Consider the following 21,505-nt stretch of genomic DNA (forward strand, 5'->3'; position numbering starts at 1 on the left):
TCAGGAAACCGGAACATTTTCACGTCTTCAAAGCCATGATTAAAATTTCCTGCCTAGTAAATCAGCCAGTGGGTACCATGCCTAATTCTAATGATGCATGTTCACATCAGTGAGCATTATTCACAGACTATTGTGTCTGCTTAGTAATCAAACAAGAATAATTCTACATTCAGTAATAAATATTTGTGATTGTGAGTAAGACATCTGAAAAAATATTACTTACAGTGCTGTATTTACTGGACAATACTTACACAAGTTTTCAGCCTCCGTTCTTCTAAAAGAATTAAGTTCCATAACTTTACAGATACCTCTCAATAGGCTTTTAAATTGTTAAAACTGGTTTTAAAATATATTTGGTGTACTTCAGGTGTTCTTCACAAAATCAAAGTGAATTAGCCACAGAACTGAATCACTGTCTCATGACAGAGTTACGGTAAGCAGGTTAAAAAAAAATATCACTGTGCAAAACTAGAATTTCCAAAATGATCATGACTTAAAATGTCCTTTTTGCACAGAAGTCATGCTAAAATCATCCTTTTTTCCACAGCTGCATAAGTTAGCCAATGCAAACACTGCCAAACTAAAAGCTGAGTTCAAAACTAAAAAAAAAAACCAAACAACAAGAATGGAAAACTATCCTACTGTTTTTCACTCAAAAATAGAAACATTAACACTGAATTTCCTTATAACCTTTTTGTATCACTTTGTGCTACTTAATGTTTGCAAGTACTTTTCACACCATTTTTATAAACTGACCAAAACCAGTACCCAGGTGGAATACTGGAAGTCCCTTTTAAACTACTACTGACTATCGTGATACAAACACAGCCAGAAGCAGGCACAAACTACTGCTTGGGACAAAGCAACGGAACAAAGTTCGATCTTCTCTGTCTTGTCTTTGCAATCCCTTTCAGATTTGCTTGAGATTGGGCTACTACAAGCCCAGAAAAATCCTGACAAAATACAGGAATTATCATAGAAGACTTCTAGAAATTATCTGGTATAGAAGATAACATGACAAATAAATGAACAGCATCCAGATTTCTTTATATACAGAGCACTTTTCCTATCACAGCTGAAGATGCAGTCAGAACCAAGAACATCCTTCTCTGGAAAATAAAAAAGTTTAAGCTGGCTGAGTTTTTTTGAGGCTGACTCAAAGTACAGTATCCATTTTTCTGGTTTCTTTGTCCTGCTGGCACCCTCTTTTCAAGCAGGCACAAGACTTGAAAATAAGGAAAATGTGATCTCGAAAACAATTTTAGAAGAAAAGCACTCTTGTGCTTTTCACTTGGCCTGAGGAAAAAATGTGTCTGGGAAATACAAAAGATATTAAAAGATATATATATCTTTATATATATTATATATATAAAAGATATATAAAAAGGCCAAGTGATAGATTATTTGCTCCTGTTTAAGAGCATAACACATGAAAAGCCATCAAATTGTGGACTTGGCTGTTAAAATGTGGTATGTGCAGAGCACAATACTCAGCACCGCAGGAGCTCTTTAAGCTAGAGTCTCCAATTTCTTCCACAGAGACAAGACTGTTAAACCACTCGCTACATTTTTGAAGCAATTCAACTTTGATTATTTGATGAATGTAATATGTTTATTTAAATACACTTTATAGGAACACCATTTTCATGAACATATTGACTGAAACCAATTTTTTCTCTCATAAACTGTACTATGGGTATGTCACTTACCCAACATGCTTTCCTAACAATATTCATGCAGAGTTAATGTGATGAAATCCTTTCAGAGGGATGGCATTACAACTATCATTCATATTAAGCTTTTGCTTTCAACAGATTTTTCAAGAAACTGAGCTATTTCCTTGCATAATAGTATTTTTTTCTAAAATGTAGGGGTTTGCCACTGATTAGTATTTTAGGTCTCATTCATTTTGTACTTTTTACTAAATCAGAAGCATTATAGTCCTTTACTGAGGGCTGAAAACATGCACTACTAGACACATGATTCACTAGTGTCCTTCAACAAAGAAATCCTTGGCATGGAATTGACAGTTTATGACTTACGGTGAAATATTTTACATCCCAATTCAGGAACAATGAATCCTCAAAACATCAAAATTCAAGAGACCTACAGTTTGTTTTTTGTGGGGTTTTTTTTTGTTTGGTTGGGTTTTTTTGTTAAAATCCTTGCATGCATAATGCTATCCCCAAGTAGCTTCTGTATGAAATTATGTTGTTCTGTCAGATGGGAGCCATAATGGCCTCATCCCTGCAGCAATCATTGTTAATATAAATCCCAAACGTATTTCTATACTGTTCCAATTTACTCCAAGATGCTATTTTCTGTCTTGTCAAAATGACTGGAGATCAAAGGACCAAGATTTATAAGCTCAAAACTGACAAAATCAGTAGTCTAAATATATATGGCAATACAGAGTTGCTAAATCTCCTGAATCTTTTAAATTAAAAAATATTGCCCGTTCTGATGAAATTGCTTACAATGACTACAAGTAAAGATGGTGGCTATTAAGTTTTATCGCAAGCACCTGAGGATCTGTTTGCATGCGGTACAAAATGTTCCTTTATTCTCCTGAATTACTGACACTGGCAAATTAAAATGAAGTGGCTACATATGGCAGAAACAATCTTCACATTTACAAATATCTTGAAATATCACTAAATCATAAAAACGAAAGCTGTGGGTTATATATTATGAATGTTGCCTAATGCATTCCCAGCTCAGTTATTTGTAACAAATTTGTGTACAATGGACAAAATTGGCCATTTATTCTACAGCAGCAGCAGCTGGTTCTGGCACTGTGTATCACAGCCAAAAAGGAAGCTACAAGTCAGGAAAGCATAATTAACCTTTAAAATGCTGGAAGGATGAAAAGTCAATAGAACAACTTAAAATAAAAATATGGATTAGAAAATATTGGTATTGACAGTGTCAGTATTCCCCTCAACACTAGAACTGTTTTTGAAAACACCCTCCCTATAGAAAAGCAGTCACTTAATGTGGATATCAAAACAATCTAGAAGACACTGTACAGTAGGAGCCATGAACCTGCATCTGATTATTTTAATGGCTCGACTGATCCGGGATGTTATGGTAAATGAGGACAGCTGTTATAGTGCCTCTACTGAAATCTCATTACAATGAAGGAAAAACACCCACAAGGACCTTTCACTGTATTAGGCTACGATAAAGTATAAAAAATGATTTATCGTGTGCTCTTAATACTTTAATTATATTTTCCAAAGCAGGTGTAGTAACCGATAGTCTTTAAATGCTAATTATCATATGCATTCATTAAACCAACATAAACCTTCCAATGTTACACAACAATTCAGTTTTGACTTAAATATATATTTTTAAATATCACATATTAATTCCTGTCTTTCAATAACTTCAAGATTATAAAAGAAAGATCTTTAATGTAATATATGTAATATTAGAACTGCACTTCTCAATTTTAATGCTCATTCAGTTCATTTTGGCAGTATTTCATCGATGCAGCCTCAGGCTATAGGTAATGGAACATTACTCACTATGATAGCCAGATTTCTTCTGCATGGCAGTTACAGGGCAATCTTTATGAGCCAGAAGAAGCTGTTTCAGCTGTGCCACTTCATTTCTCAGCAGGGTGACTTCATTCTAAAGGAGAAGAAAGTTATGTACTTTACCCGGCTCAAACTACACATGTTTTGAAGGCAAGCTTTAAGTTTTATAGGATTTTCAGTTGTTCATTTAGGGATAGCTGAAATACAAGAAGTTTCCATTCGGTATATATTGCAAATATGTATATATTTATTTTATCTTAGAAAATGCATATATCAGCTGAAACTTGGCTAGCTTTGTTACATTACCCGGGAAATGTTTTTGGTTTTGTTTTTTTTTAAATAAAACATATATTTTTCAGTTTGCAGATGCAGAGTCTACATATAGTCTCATTCACATGATCCAGCTACTGTGAGACTCCTCTGGAAGGTTTTGTGATGAATTCTAATCTGAGTAAACCTGCATTTAGCTACACACATTTTAACAGATGTCACAGCCAACATTAAAAAAGGGGAAAATATAAAAGAAAATCCAAAGAGTCAATACAAAATAGTTTTTAGTGACTCTAATTATACTTGGACTACAAAAAAGAAAATCTCACATACTGGAAAATAATTTAGCAAATATTGGTTGATCTCCAGACTGATTTTAATTTTGGCAGCTATACCTAAACCTCTTCTCTGAAGGAATCATTGATAATAATGACAAAATCCAGAGATGTCAGCTTGTGCCACTAAAGCAGAGTGCAATCCAAGAGACAGCACCTGCACAATCCAGCGCCTGGGTTCATTTCCAGACTGTGCCTTTCCACTCTTGGGTGACCTTGAGCAAGGTCATTTCCCTGCTTTGTGCTTCACCTTCTCCATTTGTAAACTGGAGGACAGCAATACTTATCTTTCCTGGGAAGCAGCTTGGTGTCTAGAGATGAGGAGTGCTATGTAACTGCAACACATGTGACAACCCAAATTAAGAATGGTATGGCATTTTGATAGACCCATTTTCACTTTGTCAAGTAAAAAAAATATTTATGAATCCAATTATCTGTAGCACTTGGTGATCTCCATATCTGGACACAATATGGTTTTTTCATGGGTTATTTTATTTTGAATATAAATCTTTTCTATTAACACTTGAAGTTACTTCAAGTCTAAGAACCTTCGCATGTTATTGTAATATACCACACATGCGACCTAATTATTTAGTAAATGCTTATGTTTATGCATTTAGGAGCAAGTTAAAGAAGAAAAAACAACAGAGGAAAACTGGACTGCATCTGAAATTATCTGCAAAATAAACTACAAGAAAGTCAACCTATTTACTCGCAAGTAAGAAATAAGGCAATGCAGCCAGAGGTGAGATGATTTACAAGGATTCAAAAAGAAAACAATTCTTCTGGAACAGAACTTATTCGGTTTAATTACACAAAGTAACTAAAATAGCAGACTGTTCAAAGAAAAGCTCCTCTTTTGTGTTCTCTCTCTCCATTCAGAAGACAACAAATTTCAAGCCTTTATACCTGCAAAATCCTCTTAAGGTCTCCTTTTCTAGTCAGTCCTTTTATGTGTAAGAATACCCTTCAGAAACTTTTTATTAAAGGCAAAAGCTGAAAAATACCAAAAATCTGACTTCACAGACATTTATAATGAAAGAAAAATGTGACTGCAAACAAAAAGGTTTGCAGTGAAAGAAACCCAATCAAAAGCCCCACAAATTTTCTACCAGGTGGTGTTATGTGTCCTGAAACTTTAGGCTGTTGAGAAAGCACAGGACTACTGCCTCCAGCTCTGTCTGCCCTGAGTTCCTCACATTATTTACTGAGGAGCCACAAATCATGACACCAAGCAAGCAGCTGCACAGAACTGACATAGGCTGGGTAGCAAAAACCACACTGATGTAGTTTTGAGAGACTTGATAACCTAGAGAAGCAACAGTGTCCAAGACTATGAAATATAGTTCCGTTAGCTCAAAGGAACTCTGGCAATCAGGAAAAGGTTTGCAGAAATTTTCTATCTTGTCTCCCACATTTTAAGGAAGAATTTTATATACAAACAGCACATGTAAGTATGAAGTTGCTGTTCATCTGTGGAAGTAAAATTATATGTTTATGAAAATTTTTATAAGACAGTTTATAGGTCAATGTCAGCTGTACTAAATTTATTAAGACTGCTGCTAGCATAAATATAAAAAGCAAATACATTCTCTTACGTTAAAGCAAACTTGGAAAACATGGATCAGCATTCCCATACAAAAGAGACAGAGGTAATGTCTAGAACAACGGTAGTTGTATATTCCATAACAAGAACACTTGTGCCACCAGTACTATATACAATGCACACACCAGTTGTGACACTAGAACAGAATTCTGTCTGCTAGACACATAGATGGGGAATGTCACAGAAAGGCAATCTATGGCTGCCATTTATATATTGCGAGTAAGAACCACTTCTAACTGGTGAAGAGGGGCTGTTCAAAACCCCTTCTTACACATACTGCAGTTAATTATCTTGCTTGTGGTAACAGCAAGTCTTTCCGTCTCATTCAAAACATGTGAATGTGTGGTGGGCATTTAATATGTGGTTAACATGTTGAAAACAGGTTACCAAGATATACATGAAATAAACACTTTTAACAGCTGGCATGAAGAAAGATTATTTTGAATTTTCACACTGGAAAGGCTCTCCTCATTAGTGAGATAGAACCAAGTGCAAGCATCAACAGCTCTTTAAAGAAATATGTAATACATGCTCACATGCTGTTGAGGAGAATTTGTATGTTCCCATATTTCAACATGTGCTAGCATGAGAAAGCAGGTTTCTGGAGGAAAGCATACTGACTTGTACCTGCACTCCATCCTTCAAAACATACTTTTCCTTCTGCATTCCTATGAAAGGAGGACACAGTGTATGACACATTCTTCTGTATCTGCCTAGTCTTCCCTGCACCCAAAGTGCAGATGCAATAGTGGGACCATGGGAACACATTAGCCGTTACTCAGCATGGTGTGGGACAACATTTGTGATGTGTTATTACTCAAATAATCATCAAAGGCAGGTAAATGTGACTTCTGGGGACAGGGTATTGTCTGTGGATGAGATAAACAGCATTCTTCCAGTTTCTTTTTGGGTAACTTCCTCTATGTGAAAGGATCTTTATTTATGGGCATACTTCCATAATTCAGCCTTCCTAAACAGCTTCTGCAACATCAGTACAAACCATCACTTGATTACTGCTCACTGAAAACCTACTGTGACCTCATGAGGAACACAGGCCACTCTTCCAGAGCTTCACCCTCTAAGACTATTAAAGCAACAGGGACCAAATACAGAATGTATAATGCACTTTGGCACCTGATCCTGCAATGGGGCTCAGCGGCCACTGTAGACATTGTGAATACCTTCCCATACTCTGTAGGACTGTGCAAGGCACAGAAGTCACACAAGGTGGTGAATAAAATTTAAGATCAGTAAACAAGTCAACAATTAATAGAAAACACAGTCCTCAAAAATCAAAACAGTAAATAAACTCCAAAATGTTGGAAGCATGAAAAAAATTTACACAGCAGAGCCTATAATAACGACAGCCTATCTAACATATATATGTTACCAGTGAGGTAATAGAAGGATTTTTTTCCCTTAAGCAAACACTTGGAAAATACTGCTTAAAAATGAAGTTACCTTCAAGCATCTAAAAGAAGAATTTGGTAAAAGTTAACCTACAGAACAAAATAAATACATCAACCAAGTAAATCTCTTCAAAATCCATATGTACTCCTAGTGAGCTTCCAGTCTTAAAAACCTTCACAGTGACATTAGAATCTCTGACACAGACATTACCAGAAAGCCAGTAACAGCACTGAAAGGAGTCAGAATTGTTACATGAAGCAAATGCAATGCGGGCATTTCTGTATGAGCCTGCTTTTGGAAATGTGACATCTTAGTAACTTCAGCTGAGCAGGCCACTTAGACATTAAACAAAATATGAACTACTAACCCAAACACAGTCTATATATCTGCATTAAGGCAAAACTCCAAATTTATTAAATTTTCTATTAAAGTAAGTAATCATGGGTCATTACTGCCTGCTGCTGATCAGCTGTGTTAGCCTGTCAAATTATTATTGTGGAAATATAGGACTGATTAATGTTTTCACATGAAGTACAGTGTAATTATTTGTCTGATATCCAATGTTCTTTTCAAGTGGCTCTATTCTTTACAGTTAACAGTTTTGCTTTTGCTAGACTGTAAGAAAATCTTTCTTGAATTCACTATTACTGACTTAACACTTGGAAACCTTTTGTTTTTAAGTTTTTAAAAACTGGTGGTTTTTAAGTTATAAAACTTGGTATGTATGTGAAAGGCAGTTCACATGACACCAAACATTACTTTCACTAAAAAACGGGCTGATTTTTTTCATCCTCCTTCACTCATTTCTTTGATTATTTAATCTACAGTGCTACATATAATTATGTAATTAATGGACTTAAGTGAGAACTGTGCATTAAATGAGTATGTCTAAAGACTGTGAACAGGTATGAGAAGAATATATATTTGCAAGAAATTTAACTAATGCTTGTGCACGATGTCATGACTCCTGGAACACAGGAAACCATTTCATGGTGTGTTCTTAGGCAGGAATCTTTTACATTTCAGGGTCTAGAATGCTGAGTATTTTTAAAGGCACAAACATGAAGATGACTGATACACTCTAATTTTGATTACATGATAAAAAACAACCTCGACATGCCCTACTTTCCTGTTGATGAAATTGTGATGTTTTCTATACCGAACAGCACGAGATGTGAGTTTTCATAGGAAGATGATGATCTGTGAATTTGACTCAGTGAACAGCTCAGATGAAGAAATAAAAGTGACACTTTAACATATCAAAATACATCTCACTGCAGTTTCTAAATGAATGCTTCATTTAGGAATTATATAGTTTTTTTTCAGCTATGTTCAAAATGAAGCTTTTAGACTTTTGAAAACAATAATTTGTGCCAATTTTTTATGTGCTGCTGGAAAACATTAGGAAAGTATGCTTTAACATTTAATAGTAGTTTAAACAAAAGGGTCATGGATTGTTCTACGGGGGAAAAGTACATTCACATGACAACTTTCTAATATCAGATGAGGTGGAAAAGTGACCTGCAACATACACTGGCCCTACCCTCTTACAGCACACCTCATCTTTATAGGATTTAGGCAGTGGTGGTAAAAATTCGCACTGCCACTGCCGTAATCATTCTGTGGACAAAAGAGGCCCTCAGTATCCACTGATGTCAACCTGGCACCTTTCACCAACATTACACTCACTTTAAAGGAAAAAGAGTGAAGTTAAAAAGAATCAAAGGAAATAAGAACCAAAACTTACTCAAAAACAACCAGGCTGTGATACAAATGAAGAGCACGATGTGTTCAAGGTAAGACTATTACTTTGCTCCTAAGTGTTTATTCCAACACATCTTGTCATCTTAGTTTATCATCATAGTCCAAAAATTACTTCAAATGGAACAAAGGGATAGAAGGGTATGATCCTTAAATCTACACATCTTGAAATATGAGTATGCTCTTATCCTCTAATTTTAGTGCTCTATGCAACTAGCTCTGAATTTTAAGCCTGAGCTGAGCCACCAGGTATAAAACCGTTTATATTTCAGATTTCATGCGAAGTTTTAAGCTCCGCTAATCAAGGATCACTATGTAAGAACAAAAAAACTTATTAATTTTCCCTTGAAATAAGAAATATACCTGTAACTGGCCGTTTAGTGAGCTCAGGTCCTCAGCTTTTTTCTCCAGTGACTGCACCCAGACTTTCCGTTTCTGCCGGCACCTGGAAGCAGCAGCCCGGTTTCTCTCCAGGAACTTTCTCCTTTTCTCATCAGGGTCTTCATTGGCAGCTCTTCTTCGCCGACCGCCTGTATTTGGTGTTTGTGGCGTAGGCTGAGCTGGTGATGCCTGCAAAGAGTCATGGTTTAACCTACAGCACTGGTATAAATAGTCATCACATCTTGAGAAAAGCATTCAGGGCCATTTCTAAATACATTCAGGTTACACGTATTTTTTTTCAAAGCTGGGCCCTTGTAACTCTACAGTGATGTTTTTAGAACTTTTACACGTACTTGCACTCCTGATCATCTTACATTAACATATTACATCCAAAATAGCTTTCAAACTACATTTAGTAGGAAATGAATTTTCTATTTTTGACTCTTCCCACACACCTAGTCACAACTGAAAAATGACACAACTGCTTATGCCCACTAGGCACAAGCTGTCTGACAAACGCTGGCAGTGCTGAGACTCCTTGATCCCTGGATCTCCAGACAGCAATTTCCTACTTGTTGATGTGTTCCCCACCACTGAATAACAATTTCCCTTAATCTACCCATATGACATGACAGTATCAAAATACTTCAATACTTTAAATTATACATTCTACTCATTTCACAGTTGTATACAGACCCTAGGCAAAGATTTAATGAAACATAGTAACAATATAATGGATCTTAAAATCCTTTAAAGGGGTAAGATAGAACGTAACTGTCCACATGACATTCAACCTAGCACAGCAAGAAAGTTTTATTTTTAAATTAAAAACCTCAAACATGTATAAGCTGGCATATCAATGTGGCATTAATTCTAAAAGCTAAGAATTTAAAAAAACCCACAACATGGAACTCAAATCATTGTTTTAAGAATGAAATACTTGCTATTTTTGATTAATACTAATTGTAAAACAACTCTAAAACAATCAAACAGCAATTTTCATCTTGAAAATTCTGCTATGCGATATTATGAAAATATTCTTTAAAAAAAACAAACTCAAGGCAGTATGGGGAAACAGCATCCTTAAGATAGAGATGCTTTGATGATGGGTCACTTTTTTCCTCTGTTCTGTTCCAAACATGTTTGTTTTGATACATTATTTGATTTCATTGGCCAGTGTAAAAATATGAGGCTTTCACTGCAGATTTAAGTCCTGTCAGTTCTGGGCCAGGTATGTAGCTTTTATAAAATTAGTATTACACTACAAATTCTGAAAATAACTCTGAGATTTTTAAAAGCATTTTAAAAACACATTCTAAGAGTTTTTTAGAAACAGAACAGCTGCAATCCACCAGGATTCACCAGGAAGTGTATCTTTCTTCCAGCGGCATGCCCACTTCCAGTCTGACTCCCCTGTTCTGATCTATCACACCAAAGGGACAACAAATCACACCTAAAACCAGAGCCCCCCATTCCAGAGCCTGAGATGATGAAGTACACTTGATGACACAGCTGAAACTCTTTCTGTGGCAGCCCAGAAAACATCCTTCAAGCAAATTAACATAAGCATGATACCGGATACAAAAAAGACAAATTTTTAAGCGCATTTATGATATAAAATATAATAAATGTAAAACAGATGCAACAGAAACACAAAATAAAAGCACTTATTTTTTCAAATATATATACTGACCAGCTGTAAAAATTTCAGCTACCACAGAATCTCCTACCAATGAACTCCAGAAATCAGGACTTGGTTCTACATTTGAGCAGACAGATACTACCCATTTTGAAATCATCATCTCGGATAATAGATTTTAGAAGTTTTTAAGAACATGTAAGACCTGTAAACATTTTACTGCTGCAGCGCTATTGACTAAAAGAGAAGTCTGTTAATATCTACTTTACAAACCAAGAGTATAGGAAAAAAAAAAGTATTTGCAAAATAAGAGGAGGAGGTAGGAAGCACATGTCCACCCTTGTCATACCGGTGTTTCAGTTGTTGAAGTCGCAGGCTGTTGTAGTGACTGTGGTCGTGGTTCCTCTGACTGAGTCCTAACCAACCCACTCGCATGTCCCTTGGCAGTATCTCCATTTGTTACCTGAGGGTGCTGCTGGGTCAAGGCTGCTTTCAATCTCTGAAAGCAGAAAATAAAGAAGAAAAAGAAAAGAAATATTCTATCTTGCTAATTTGAATGATTAATCATTTATATAAGCAGTTAATTCCACTGTGGAAACAGGAACTCCAATTCTTAAACAGTTGTTTCTTTTTAGAAAGAAACAGGCTTTCAACTGTGACCTAGACATTGCCTAAAAATAAGGGGTAAATTCCTGCAGACATCACAACAGCAATGAGGTTTACATAAGATCCCAGAAAGGGAAGGATGGTAAAGTGTATGGAGAAGTTAACAGAAAGTCTCATCTGTAGTGAACTGTGCCCACAAACAGATGAGTACAAGGCCAGAAACAGTTGCTGAAACTGGCAGCACCAGAAGAGTAAATATGACACATGAAGGAACAAAGGTAACAACCAGAACATAACATCCTTCCATTTTAAAAATTCTGGTGTTCTCTTTCATTTCTAAACAGCTTGCTATGCCTCTGCTAATTCACGATCTTTACAAATACTCATCTCTGCAATCCTTTCTATGGATAATTAGATAAAAGCCAAGATCTTTGCTGAAACATCTTAATGATGTATGAAATACTAAGAAGCTTCAGGTTATATGTAAAGATTATTCATGTAGAAATATGCAAGATAACTACTACAGCATGCTACTCTGCAATAAAAAACTGCTAAAAGGTTTGATGTTCTTCCTTTATTGCACCCAGCCACTACAAAGAACAGTAATGTGCAAGTTCAGCTGTATGTAATACACCCCACAGACGATTTTAAAGCATTTTATCGACTTCCTGTTGAAAAATACTTCATCCAGGTTCTGGAAAAACCTATTAAAACTGTAATAGAATACATTTTATTTAAAATTATTTCTTAATCTTAAGTGAGAAAGTGTCCAATTTCAGCAGATACAACTGCTTGCAATCCCAGATACTTTCTTAAAATTCCATGAATACTGTATAATTTCTTGGTTTTACTGAAGAATTCACCTTACTAGACCAACAGCGTTAAAAAATGTTTTTCTGCTGAGCACAGGATTTTCTAAGAATCCAACACAAGTTTAAGAAAAGATCAATGACATAAACATGTAAGTTTGTGGAAATTCTGATAACATCGTAGTTTGAAATAAGAACAAAGTGTCACCCACAAACTAACATTAATAGAACCTTTTAAGAATACTAGAGAGAGGCAGCATTTGGCCAGCTCAGAATAAACCAAAAACTTTGCACCTATTTATGAAGGTATTCTCTATAAACTGCAGTATCCAGTGTCTCCTAACAATTAAGTCCCTGGAATATAGGAATAGCTCTCTCCTACCTTCCATGACAGGCTTTCCTTGATCCTTTACTACAATTAAAACAACAGATGTGCAGATTACCTCTGCCAGAACTGCAGAAAATGTTCAGGTCTGAAATACGGCAAGTTACCATCAACCACATGGATTTGGTAACACATAACCAGCCCCAGTGGGTATCCTAACTGAGGACTACAAAGAGAACCAAGAAACTCCAACACTCCTCTACTGGCTTGCTATTGAGGAACCTTTAGCTAGCGACTCCTGTGCTAAGTCTGTTCTGTTGTGATTGCTCTGGATTGAATTAGCAGCACATTATACCAGATTGGAACCATTCAAGTGCATGTGAAAACTGAGAGCTAATCCCAACAGCTAAATGACCTGTTCCTCACCTCATTTATTAGATCAACTTCCTAAGTTGACCAGAATGAAGAAGACACTTCAGAAAATTACACAAACCAAATTTTCTGCGGTTTCCCCAGTGCTCAACTTCAACAACAAAAATTGAGGATAGTTGCAAACATTAGGGCAGGATGACAAATTTTTAAGAAAATACGTCCATAATTTTTAGTGTATGTACAGCACTCTGAAAGCCCTTAGGTAGTTAACAATTTCATTAAACTCAAGAATTGATTTGTACTTTCCTAATTCTCCTCTGAAAAACAAGCTAACGAAAAAATATCAGTCCCTTCCAGCAGGCCCAAGCATTTTCTAACTGTCTAACTAAAATTACTAACACCAAACTCAATGATCTACCTGCAACAACTGCAAAGTTGATTCCTCTCTCTCTCTTTAACTAATTGTTGTCTAAAATCCAAAATTTTCTACACAACCACCACCAGGACTACCAGGGGAACACATCACATCCAAGTCAGTTCTTAAAAACTTAAAAAACCGTATTTTTAAAGAAACTAGCAAGTATTTAACCCCAATATGACAATAACCTTTCTGCGTGTTATTAACATGTAGAACATTAAGATTTTTTGCAGTGTATTTTCACTTATGACTTGAATTACTTTAGAAGTATTTCTTTTATCATAACTTGCTGTTTAGGCAGGTTGCGACACTTTCATCAGTCCTAATCAAGACAGTAGTGAAAGTACAAATCAACTCTTCAACAAGTTAAAAAGTATGCTCTCTTTTCTTTCAAGCTATCATACTAGGAGAGTTTCAAGTTACCATCTCAAAAATTATGTCCATTGGGTGTGCATGGCAAGGTTTTGTGCAGGGGTGGGGCGGCAGGGGTGGCTCCTGTGAGCCGCTGCCAGAAGCTCCCTCCTTGTCCGACAGAGCAGCTGGCTCCAGGACAGACCCGAGCAGAGTTGGAGGGAGCTGAGCCTGTTCAGCCTTGAGAAGAGACGACTGAGAGGGGACCTCAGCAGTGTCCGGGAGTATCTGAAGGTGGGGGGGTGAACAGACTGAAGCCAGGCTCTGCTCAGTGGTGCCGAGCAATAGGACAAAGGCAATGGCAGGACCTGATGCACAGGAAGTTCCAGCTGAACGTAAAGGAGAACTCGACTGTGCAGGTGAGTGAGCACTGGAACACAGTGCACAGAGAGGATGGGAGGCTTCCCTCGCTGGAGACAGCCAAGAACTCGCTGCATGCAGCCCTGTGTCATGTGCTCCAGGATGGTCCTGCTGGAACAGGGGAGTTAGACCAGATGACCATTGTGCTCCCTTCCAACTTGGCCCGTGCTGTCATTCTGTGAAGAGTGAGAGGAGTCTGCCCCAAGCAGAGATGTCTAAGGAACCGACCATAACCACCATTACCCCTTCCTGCTGAGGGGCAGGAGGTAGAGTTTAGCCCAGGAAGAAAGGTGGGGGAGGTGTTTTTAAGTTTGGGGTGTATTATCCTAGTCAGATGTGATTGGTGATAAGTGAAATTGATATCCTCAAGATGAGTCTGTTTTGTCCATTACGGTAACTGATGAGTTTGTACTGGGACGTGCAAACAAAGCTGGACTTGACTTTGCTTACCGTAATGCTAACATTTAAACATTATATCCTGTAAATTCATAAATAAACAAACTCCTTTGGAGAATTACATTGTTAAATGTAATGTACTATGAAAACAAGAATAGGAAATAATTAGATTTATATATTCGTATTACAAAGTTTAAAAATTGAAATTAAAGTAGTTAGGATTAAATTATCCACAAATACAAACATAATGTGAAAATTTGAGGAATACTCACAGATTCTGACAAGGAGATCTCTAGTTCGTGTGTTTAATAGCTTTCATATTTTAAAAGGTAATACCATACATATGTTGTGATTCTTGTGAGTAGGGAGACGGTTACCCCAAATTCAATGATAATCTCATTTTTAACAATCAAGAATACAGAAACATATATTAGAATAAATGCATATAAGCATTTTTATGCAGGGAAACTTGATGATAACCCACGTTTTTTGATACTGTTTGGTTATAGGTCAACTAAAACTGGTATTTTCAGATAGGTTAATAGCTTTTAAAATCTTGATTAGCGAGGTTTTATCATTCATGTATATCCTTGAAAACAAATCCTCACCACATCTGTCAAAATTCGGTAGGACTAGTTCATTCCATCAAGAGCTCACAGAAACAAGATAATATACTCCAAAAACAATTTGTGAAAAACTTAGATCCATATTTCATATCTGCCACAAAAGCTCATCAGAGTAATAACCCTCCTTCTCCTGGGTGTTATCCTACCATCTGCTCCTCTATTACTTATCTTTATTTCGCAACTAATTAACAGCATAATCTTCTAAATTCAGCAAGTTAATTATCATTATTGTGGTCTTTGCAGCATCATCAGTCCTTATGAAGTCTTGTCTCTCCACCCCCAGAGAACATATGAAAATGAAGTAGGTTGTGAGAGGGTCTGTTCCTTTAGAGCAGGCTCATTAGGTGTTTGCTGATTAGCTCGGCATGCAGAGAGACAGGTCAGAAGAATTCTGCTGAACACAAGGTCCCATGCCGGGCTCCAGCAAGCTAATGTCGGTTCCTGAACATTTGCCAAGCTGCCCTCTGTCACTTCTCAGTAGAAACCTCCTGCAAAAAGTCTACTGGTTGCCTACTGAGTGCAAGGTATTTTTCAGATTGTGACAAAAAGTTTTGCATGGGAAGGAGGAGACCGAGGGAAATATTCCATATCAAAGCAATTCTGAAATTCTTCAGAAACTTCTGCAATCCATGCTGAAGAGTCTGAATGCTAAGTTTGCACCCACAAGCTGCACACTCCAAAAGGATGCTTTACAGCTGCAATTCAAGGCTCATGTTTCATACAAAGAAAGCATACAATTACAGATCTTCTCATAAAAACATCAAAAGCAATCCTACAGTTATTTAGAATCATGCCTCCTCATCTTAGTGAGGAAGGGTTTTTTGGGGTTTTGAGATTTTTGTTGTTTCTTGGTTTTGGTTTCTTTTTTAAAGACAGTTATTGCATCTATTTTAAGCCTCTCTAAAATACCACAAAACTGACATACGTGTGATTTTACTTAAGTATGTGAAAGTTACTTTCTTTAGCATACTGACAAACATGGAATCATGTCAGAAAAACTGACAATTTATATTAACTGTGACACAGAAATCAGAAACTCAATTTTACTCCTACTGAATGTCATTCTTGCTGTAAGATGTAAGAATATTTTCAAAATAATAGCAATAAAAGACAAACTTGTGTCTGAATAAATTCGCTAGTCATTTTTCACTCCAGTTCTACAAGCAGTAGAGAAAAAGGATCCAAGAATGTTCAAAACTATGGTAACAGCGCCTTTCACAGGTGTGAATGGACCAGCTCTGTTCACTACTACAAATTCAATATTGGTGCAATAAAATTAAAATGCAGTCTGATTTAATGGAATTCTTCCACAGCACTGAAACAGATAAAACACTGTGTATGTTTCTGTAGTGAAAGAGACCCTAAGATTATGCACTCTTTCACTTAATGTCAACTACTTGAGTTTAAAGCCTCTTGAAATAATGCCACCAATCATAAGGATTTGGCTCACTGCAGAGACAATTTTAAAATTTGTCATCACTTTTATGTATTCCTTCCTTTTATGACTATTTTTTCCTCCCAGTTATTTGTCCTTGCAGTTGGTATACATTTTTCCATCTGCTATTTCACTCAGTGAACCTGTTCCCACATACAACTGTTTTCTGTGGAATTCATACAATCTTTTAATATCAGGCAGTAACCAGAGAAAAGACCATTTCAGCAAAGAACAGAGTTCTAGAGGTGACATCTCAGCAACTCATTTTGCATCAAGAACCAAAACTGCCATGCTGAAGGACTGAAAACTTAATCAAACATAGAAATAAATACACAGTTTTGATTATTGTGCATTAATCTTGGAAACCCTAATAAAAAACCCCTTTCAAATGCCGTAAGAGAGACTATTTACAAAGGTAAGAAATCTCCAAAAGCTGTCCATTGTAGGAAAAAATTCTCAGCAAGTACCTTAGTTCCTTTATCCTTAAAAGGTTTTACAACTAGGACAGCTGAAGAAAAAATTTAACTATGCTATAAGAAGGCATCCAATGTCCATTACCAAAGGTGTCTCCTGCCAGTTATTTTAAATTTTAGATTTTAGAAATGAAAACATCAATTTGTTTTACTAAAGTTCATTCACAAACTTATAAAGAAGAAATACATTTCTTCTTTGTACAATTGGCAACTCGTAAGGGAACAACAGGTATTGATCAAAATAAAAATGTGTTGTTCTCGTGTTAATAAAAATATAGAAATAAAGTTACTAAAATTCATATTTAAATGTCAGAGCATCAGGAAACAAAAGCACTACAGTCTCTAATCTGACTTATCTAACTACTTCTCACGTTCACTTTTAAAAAAAGTCTACACAACAGCAGACTTTTGTAAGCAAGTAAGAGTGAAATGAATAATTGCAATGAGGAATGAAATCAGAGCATAAAGTTCTTTTCTTACTATAAAACTCTAAAATGTGTTAGCTCCTTGAAAAATGCAGAAATCGCCTCTGCAAAGGCCCAAAGCACAAAAGTGCCTGGTTTGCGCCAGGTATTTGATCTGGAAAAAAGAGCTGTACCTTCCTACACAGGACAGGTCTAGAACTGAAAACAATGCAACAACTTGGTGCTATTTCACATTAAATTTACTACAAACGGTTCTTCAGGAATTTTACCCAATCTCTGAAGTTACTACATCTGTGTCAACTTAGAGTACCTTGAAATAGTTTTGTGGCACAATAGCAGAAAATGCAGAACACTAACAGCAAGTATGGTCTTTTAAAACAGGAGAGGTTCAAAACACAACTGCCAAAACCAGGTACAATAAAACCCTTCGGAGATACAAATAAAAATAAACCATGTTAACTTTCCAAACTCTACATCCCATACAGTATCACGCTTACTTAAATATCCAAGGAAGTTAGGGAAGTTAGTTAGGAATCTACTTCTGCACTCTTTTTGTATTTGCTACATATTCTATTCTTACATTTTATAATGCAATATGAAAAAAATCTGAGACCGCAAGGTCCTTCTATAAAGAACAACAAAAACTTTCCTCAAATAGTAAGTGAAAAATAAAGCAACAGCAAAACAAATCCAAATACCTATACTCCTGGGAATGTTGTAAAGGGAACATCACAGCTTCACCTCTTCACCTGGCTTTTTGTTCAAAACACACAAAGAATACCATGCTGATAGACTTTTTAGGTTCACGGAATTGTTTGGGCTGTAAAAGACCTTTAAGATCAAGTCTGACCATTAACCCAGAACTGCCAAGTCCACCACTAAACCATGGCCCTAAGTGTTACATGTCCATGTCATTTAAACACCTCCAGGGATGGTGACTTCACCACTTCCCTGGGCAGGCTGTTCCAATACTTGACAACCCTTTCCGAGAAGAAATCTTTCTTAAATATCCAATCTAAACCTACTCTGGTGCAACTTGAGGCTGTTTTCTCTCGTTCTATCAACTGGCTATTTAGAAGAGGCCAAGTCCCACCTGGCTACAGCCTCCTTTCAGGCAGCTGTAGAGAGCAAGAAGGTCCCCCCTGAGCTTCTTTGTCTCCAGGCTAAAGAGCCCCAGGTCCCTCAGCCACTCTTCAAAGGACTTTCTCTCTAGACCCTTCACTGCTCCACTGCCCTTCTCTGGACATGCTCCGGCACGTCAGTGTCTGTCTCCCCAGTGAAGGGCCCAGAACCGAACTCGGGACTCAAGGTGTCTTCACCACTGCCAAGTACAGAGAACAGTCCTTGCCCTGGTCCTGCTGGTCACACTATTGCTGACTCTGATACAAGCCACAATGCCACCGCCTTTCTTGGCCACCTTGGCTCACACCAAGCCAGCTGCTGACCAGCATGCCCAGGTCCTTTTGCAACAAGCAGCATTGCAGCCACCCTGCCTGCAGCCCGTGGCTCTGTCTGGGGTTGTTGTGACTCAAGTGCAGGACCCGGTGTTTCAGCACGGAGAACCTCATACACATGGCCTCAGCCCACTGATTCAGCCTGTCCAGATCCCTCTGCAGAGCCTTCCTACCCTTCTGCAGACTAACACTTTTGCTCGGCTTGCTGCCGTTGACAAACTGACTGAGGGAGCACCACGTTTCCTCATCCCGACCGTTGATAAAGATCCTAAGCAGAATGGCCCCAACACTGAGCCCTGGGGAACACCACCTGTAACTGGCCACCACCTGGACTTAACTCCATTTACCACCACTTTTTGGACTCAGCCATCCAGCCAGTTTTTTTTACCCAGCAGACTATGTCTGTCTACACCATGAGCAGTTTCCCTGGAGAATGCTGTGGCAAACACTGTCAAAGGCTTTAGTAAAGTCCATGCAGACAACACCAACAGCATTTTCCTCATCCACTGAGTAGGTCACCTTGTCACAGAAGCCAAGCAGGTCAGTCAAGCAGCCTGCCTGTCACAGATCCACACTGGCTAGATCTGATCCTGGCTGTCCTGGGTGTTCTGTGTGCACTACGATGATCAAGATCACCTGCTCCACGACCTTCCTCACCACCAAAGGTCAAACCAACAGGCCTGCAGTTCCCTGGATCCTCCTTCCACCCCTTCCTGAAGATGAGCATCGTATTTACTGACCTCTGGTCAGCTGAGACCTCCCCAGTTAGTCAGGGCTGCTGGTAAATGATTTAAAGTGGCTTTGCTGAGCTTCCTCCCTAGCTCTCTCAGTACCCCTGGGATCCCATCCAGCCCCATAACCTTCGGTGTGTCTTAGTGCTGTAGCAGGTTGCATTACAGAGGCTTTGCTCTCCTCCATATGCCTGTCTTCCAGCTCAAGGGACTGGGTACCCAGAGAGGAACTAGTCTTACTATTAAAGACTGAAGCAAAAAAAGGCTTAAATTACTTCTGCTTATGGCTCATCCTTTGTCACTATGTTTCCCCCATATCCAATAGAGGATGGACACTGTCCTTAGACCTCCTTTTGTTGCAGATGTACTTACAGAAGTATATTTAGTTGTCTTTTACAGCAGTAACCAGGTTAAGTTTCAGCTGGCTTTGGCCCTGCATAACTTCCTAACAGTCCTTCTGAGTTGCCTGCCCCTCCTTCCACAGGTCACACACTTCCCTTTTTCTCCTGTGTTCCAGCCAAGGCTCTCCCTTCAGCCAGGCCAATCTTCACTGCTGGCTCATCTTTCAGCACGTGGGGACAGCCTGCTCCTGCACCTTTATGATTTACTTCTTAAAGGATGTCCTGGACTCCTCTGCCCTTCACAGCTGCCTCCCCACATGAAGAAGAAATGTGGCCATAATAGGCAAAAGGACACAGGACGTGTTCCCAGTGTTCAGCCAACTTAACCATACCAATAAACCCATAAATTGCAGTATCCCATTAAGACACGAAACATACACTGTTAATTTGTTAAATTTTAGTGTAATAGCTTATATTTCAACATTAAATGTGAACTATTAACAAAATGAAAAGGGAGCTGTAAAACTAAATATTGTCTTCTGTTGGCTTAATCAGGAACACAGGTGAAAAAAAACCCTGCTTAGCAGACCTTCACAGAATTTAGTATGCAGCAAGCAAATTTTTTTTAAGAGAGACATGAAAGGAAAGGGTTTGGTATCACAAAGATTTAAATTTGAAAAATTAAATTGTACTTTGCAGTTAATAAACCATCACATATCTGCCAACAATGTATCCCATGGCACAGTGAATTAGCCTTACTCTTGGAGGCTTCTTCTACATAAACATTAAGTTTCTCATTAAATTGCTTTTACTTTCAGAGGGATAAGAAATTAAGTTTTTCATTTTTGTGAATAGGCACTATATAAAAGTAAATGAGAGTAAGAAATATACATAATTCTGATATTCTTGAATTCTGCTCATTCCTCATATTAAACAACAAGGGAAGGAAATACTGCAAATACCCTTTTTACAGTCTCACTTAAAAAAAAAGACAAGCAATCACTGAAGTGCATATATTAGCTAAATTGTAACGAGAAGGCTAATGAGACTGTTAAATTTTAAGTCTAATGATCTTTGTTTTCCTTTGCATTTGAGTGATTGCTTCTTGCAACGTGAGATCAAAGTCTTCACCACACACATGAATTTCCTTCCCACCTTTAAATCATTCTAAGAACAAATCACTCAGTAATAACCTTAAAAACCTAATTTCTTGCCCATCTAAAAAAAATCACTTGGAACTAATTCCTCCTGATTTTCAAACAGAATTCAGAGCATGAGTCTCCTGACTCTAAAACATGTTCAGTTTCTGAGAAAACAGTTCTTGTTTTCACTTTCTTTAGATTCTTCTCTCCTGGATTTAAGCTAAATTGATTTTGTAA

General features: G+C 37.5%; 1 protein-coding gene across 6 annotated transcripts in view; it reads right to left on the reverse strand.

The window, feature by feature from the left end:
- ATF2 (activating transcription factor 2) overlaps window positions 1-21,505 on the reverse strand; it is a 47,795-nt gene that overhangs the window by 2,850 nt on the left and 23,440 nt on the right. For all 6 annotated transcript variants that reach the window (XM_040069257.2, XM_040069263.1, XM_040069259.2 and 3 more), the window contains 3 exons: window positions 11,294-11,443; window positions 9,288-9,494; window positions 3,531-3,636 (listed from right to left, as the gene is read on the reverse strand). In XM_040069257.2, coding sequence (XP_039925191.1) covers window positions 3,531-3,636; window positions 9,288-9,494; window positions 11,294-11,443 — 463 coding nt within the window. The remainder of the gene's footprint in view (window positions 1-3,530; window positions 3,637-9,287; window positions 9,495-11,293; window positions 11,444-21,505) is intronic.

Source organism: Hirundo rustica, chromosome 7, assembly GCF_015227805.2.
Source record: "Hirundo rustica isolate bHirRus1 chromosome 7, bHirRus1.pri.v3, whole genome shotgun sequence".
Taxonomy (NCBI): Eukaryota; Metazoa; Chordata; class Aves; order Passeriformes; family Hirundinidae; genus Hirundo; species Hirundo rustica.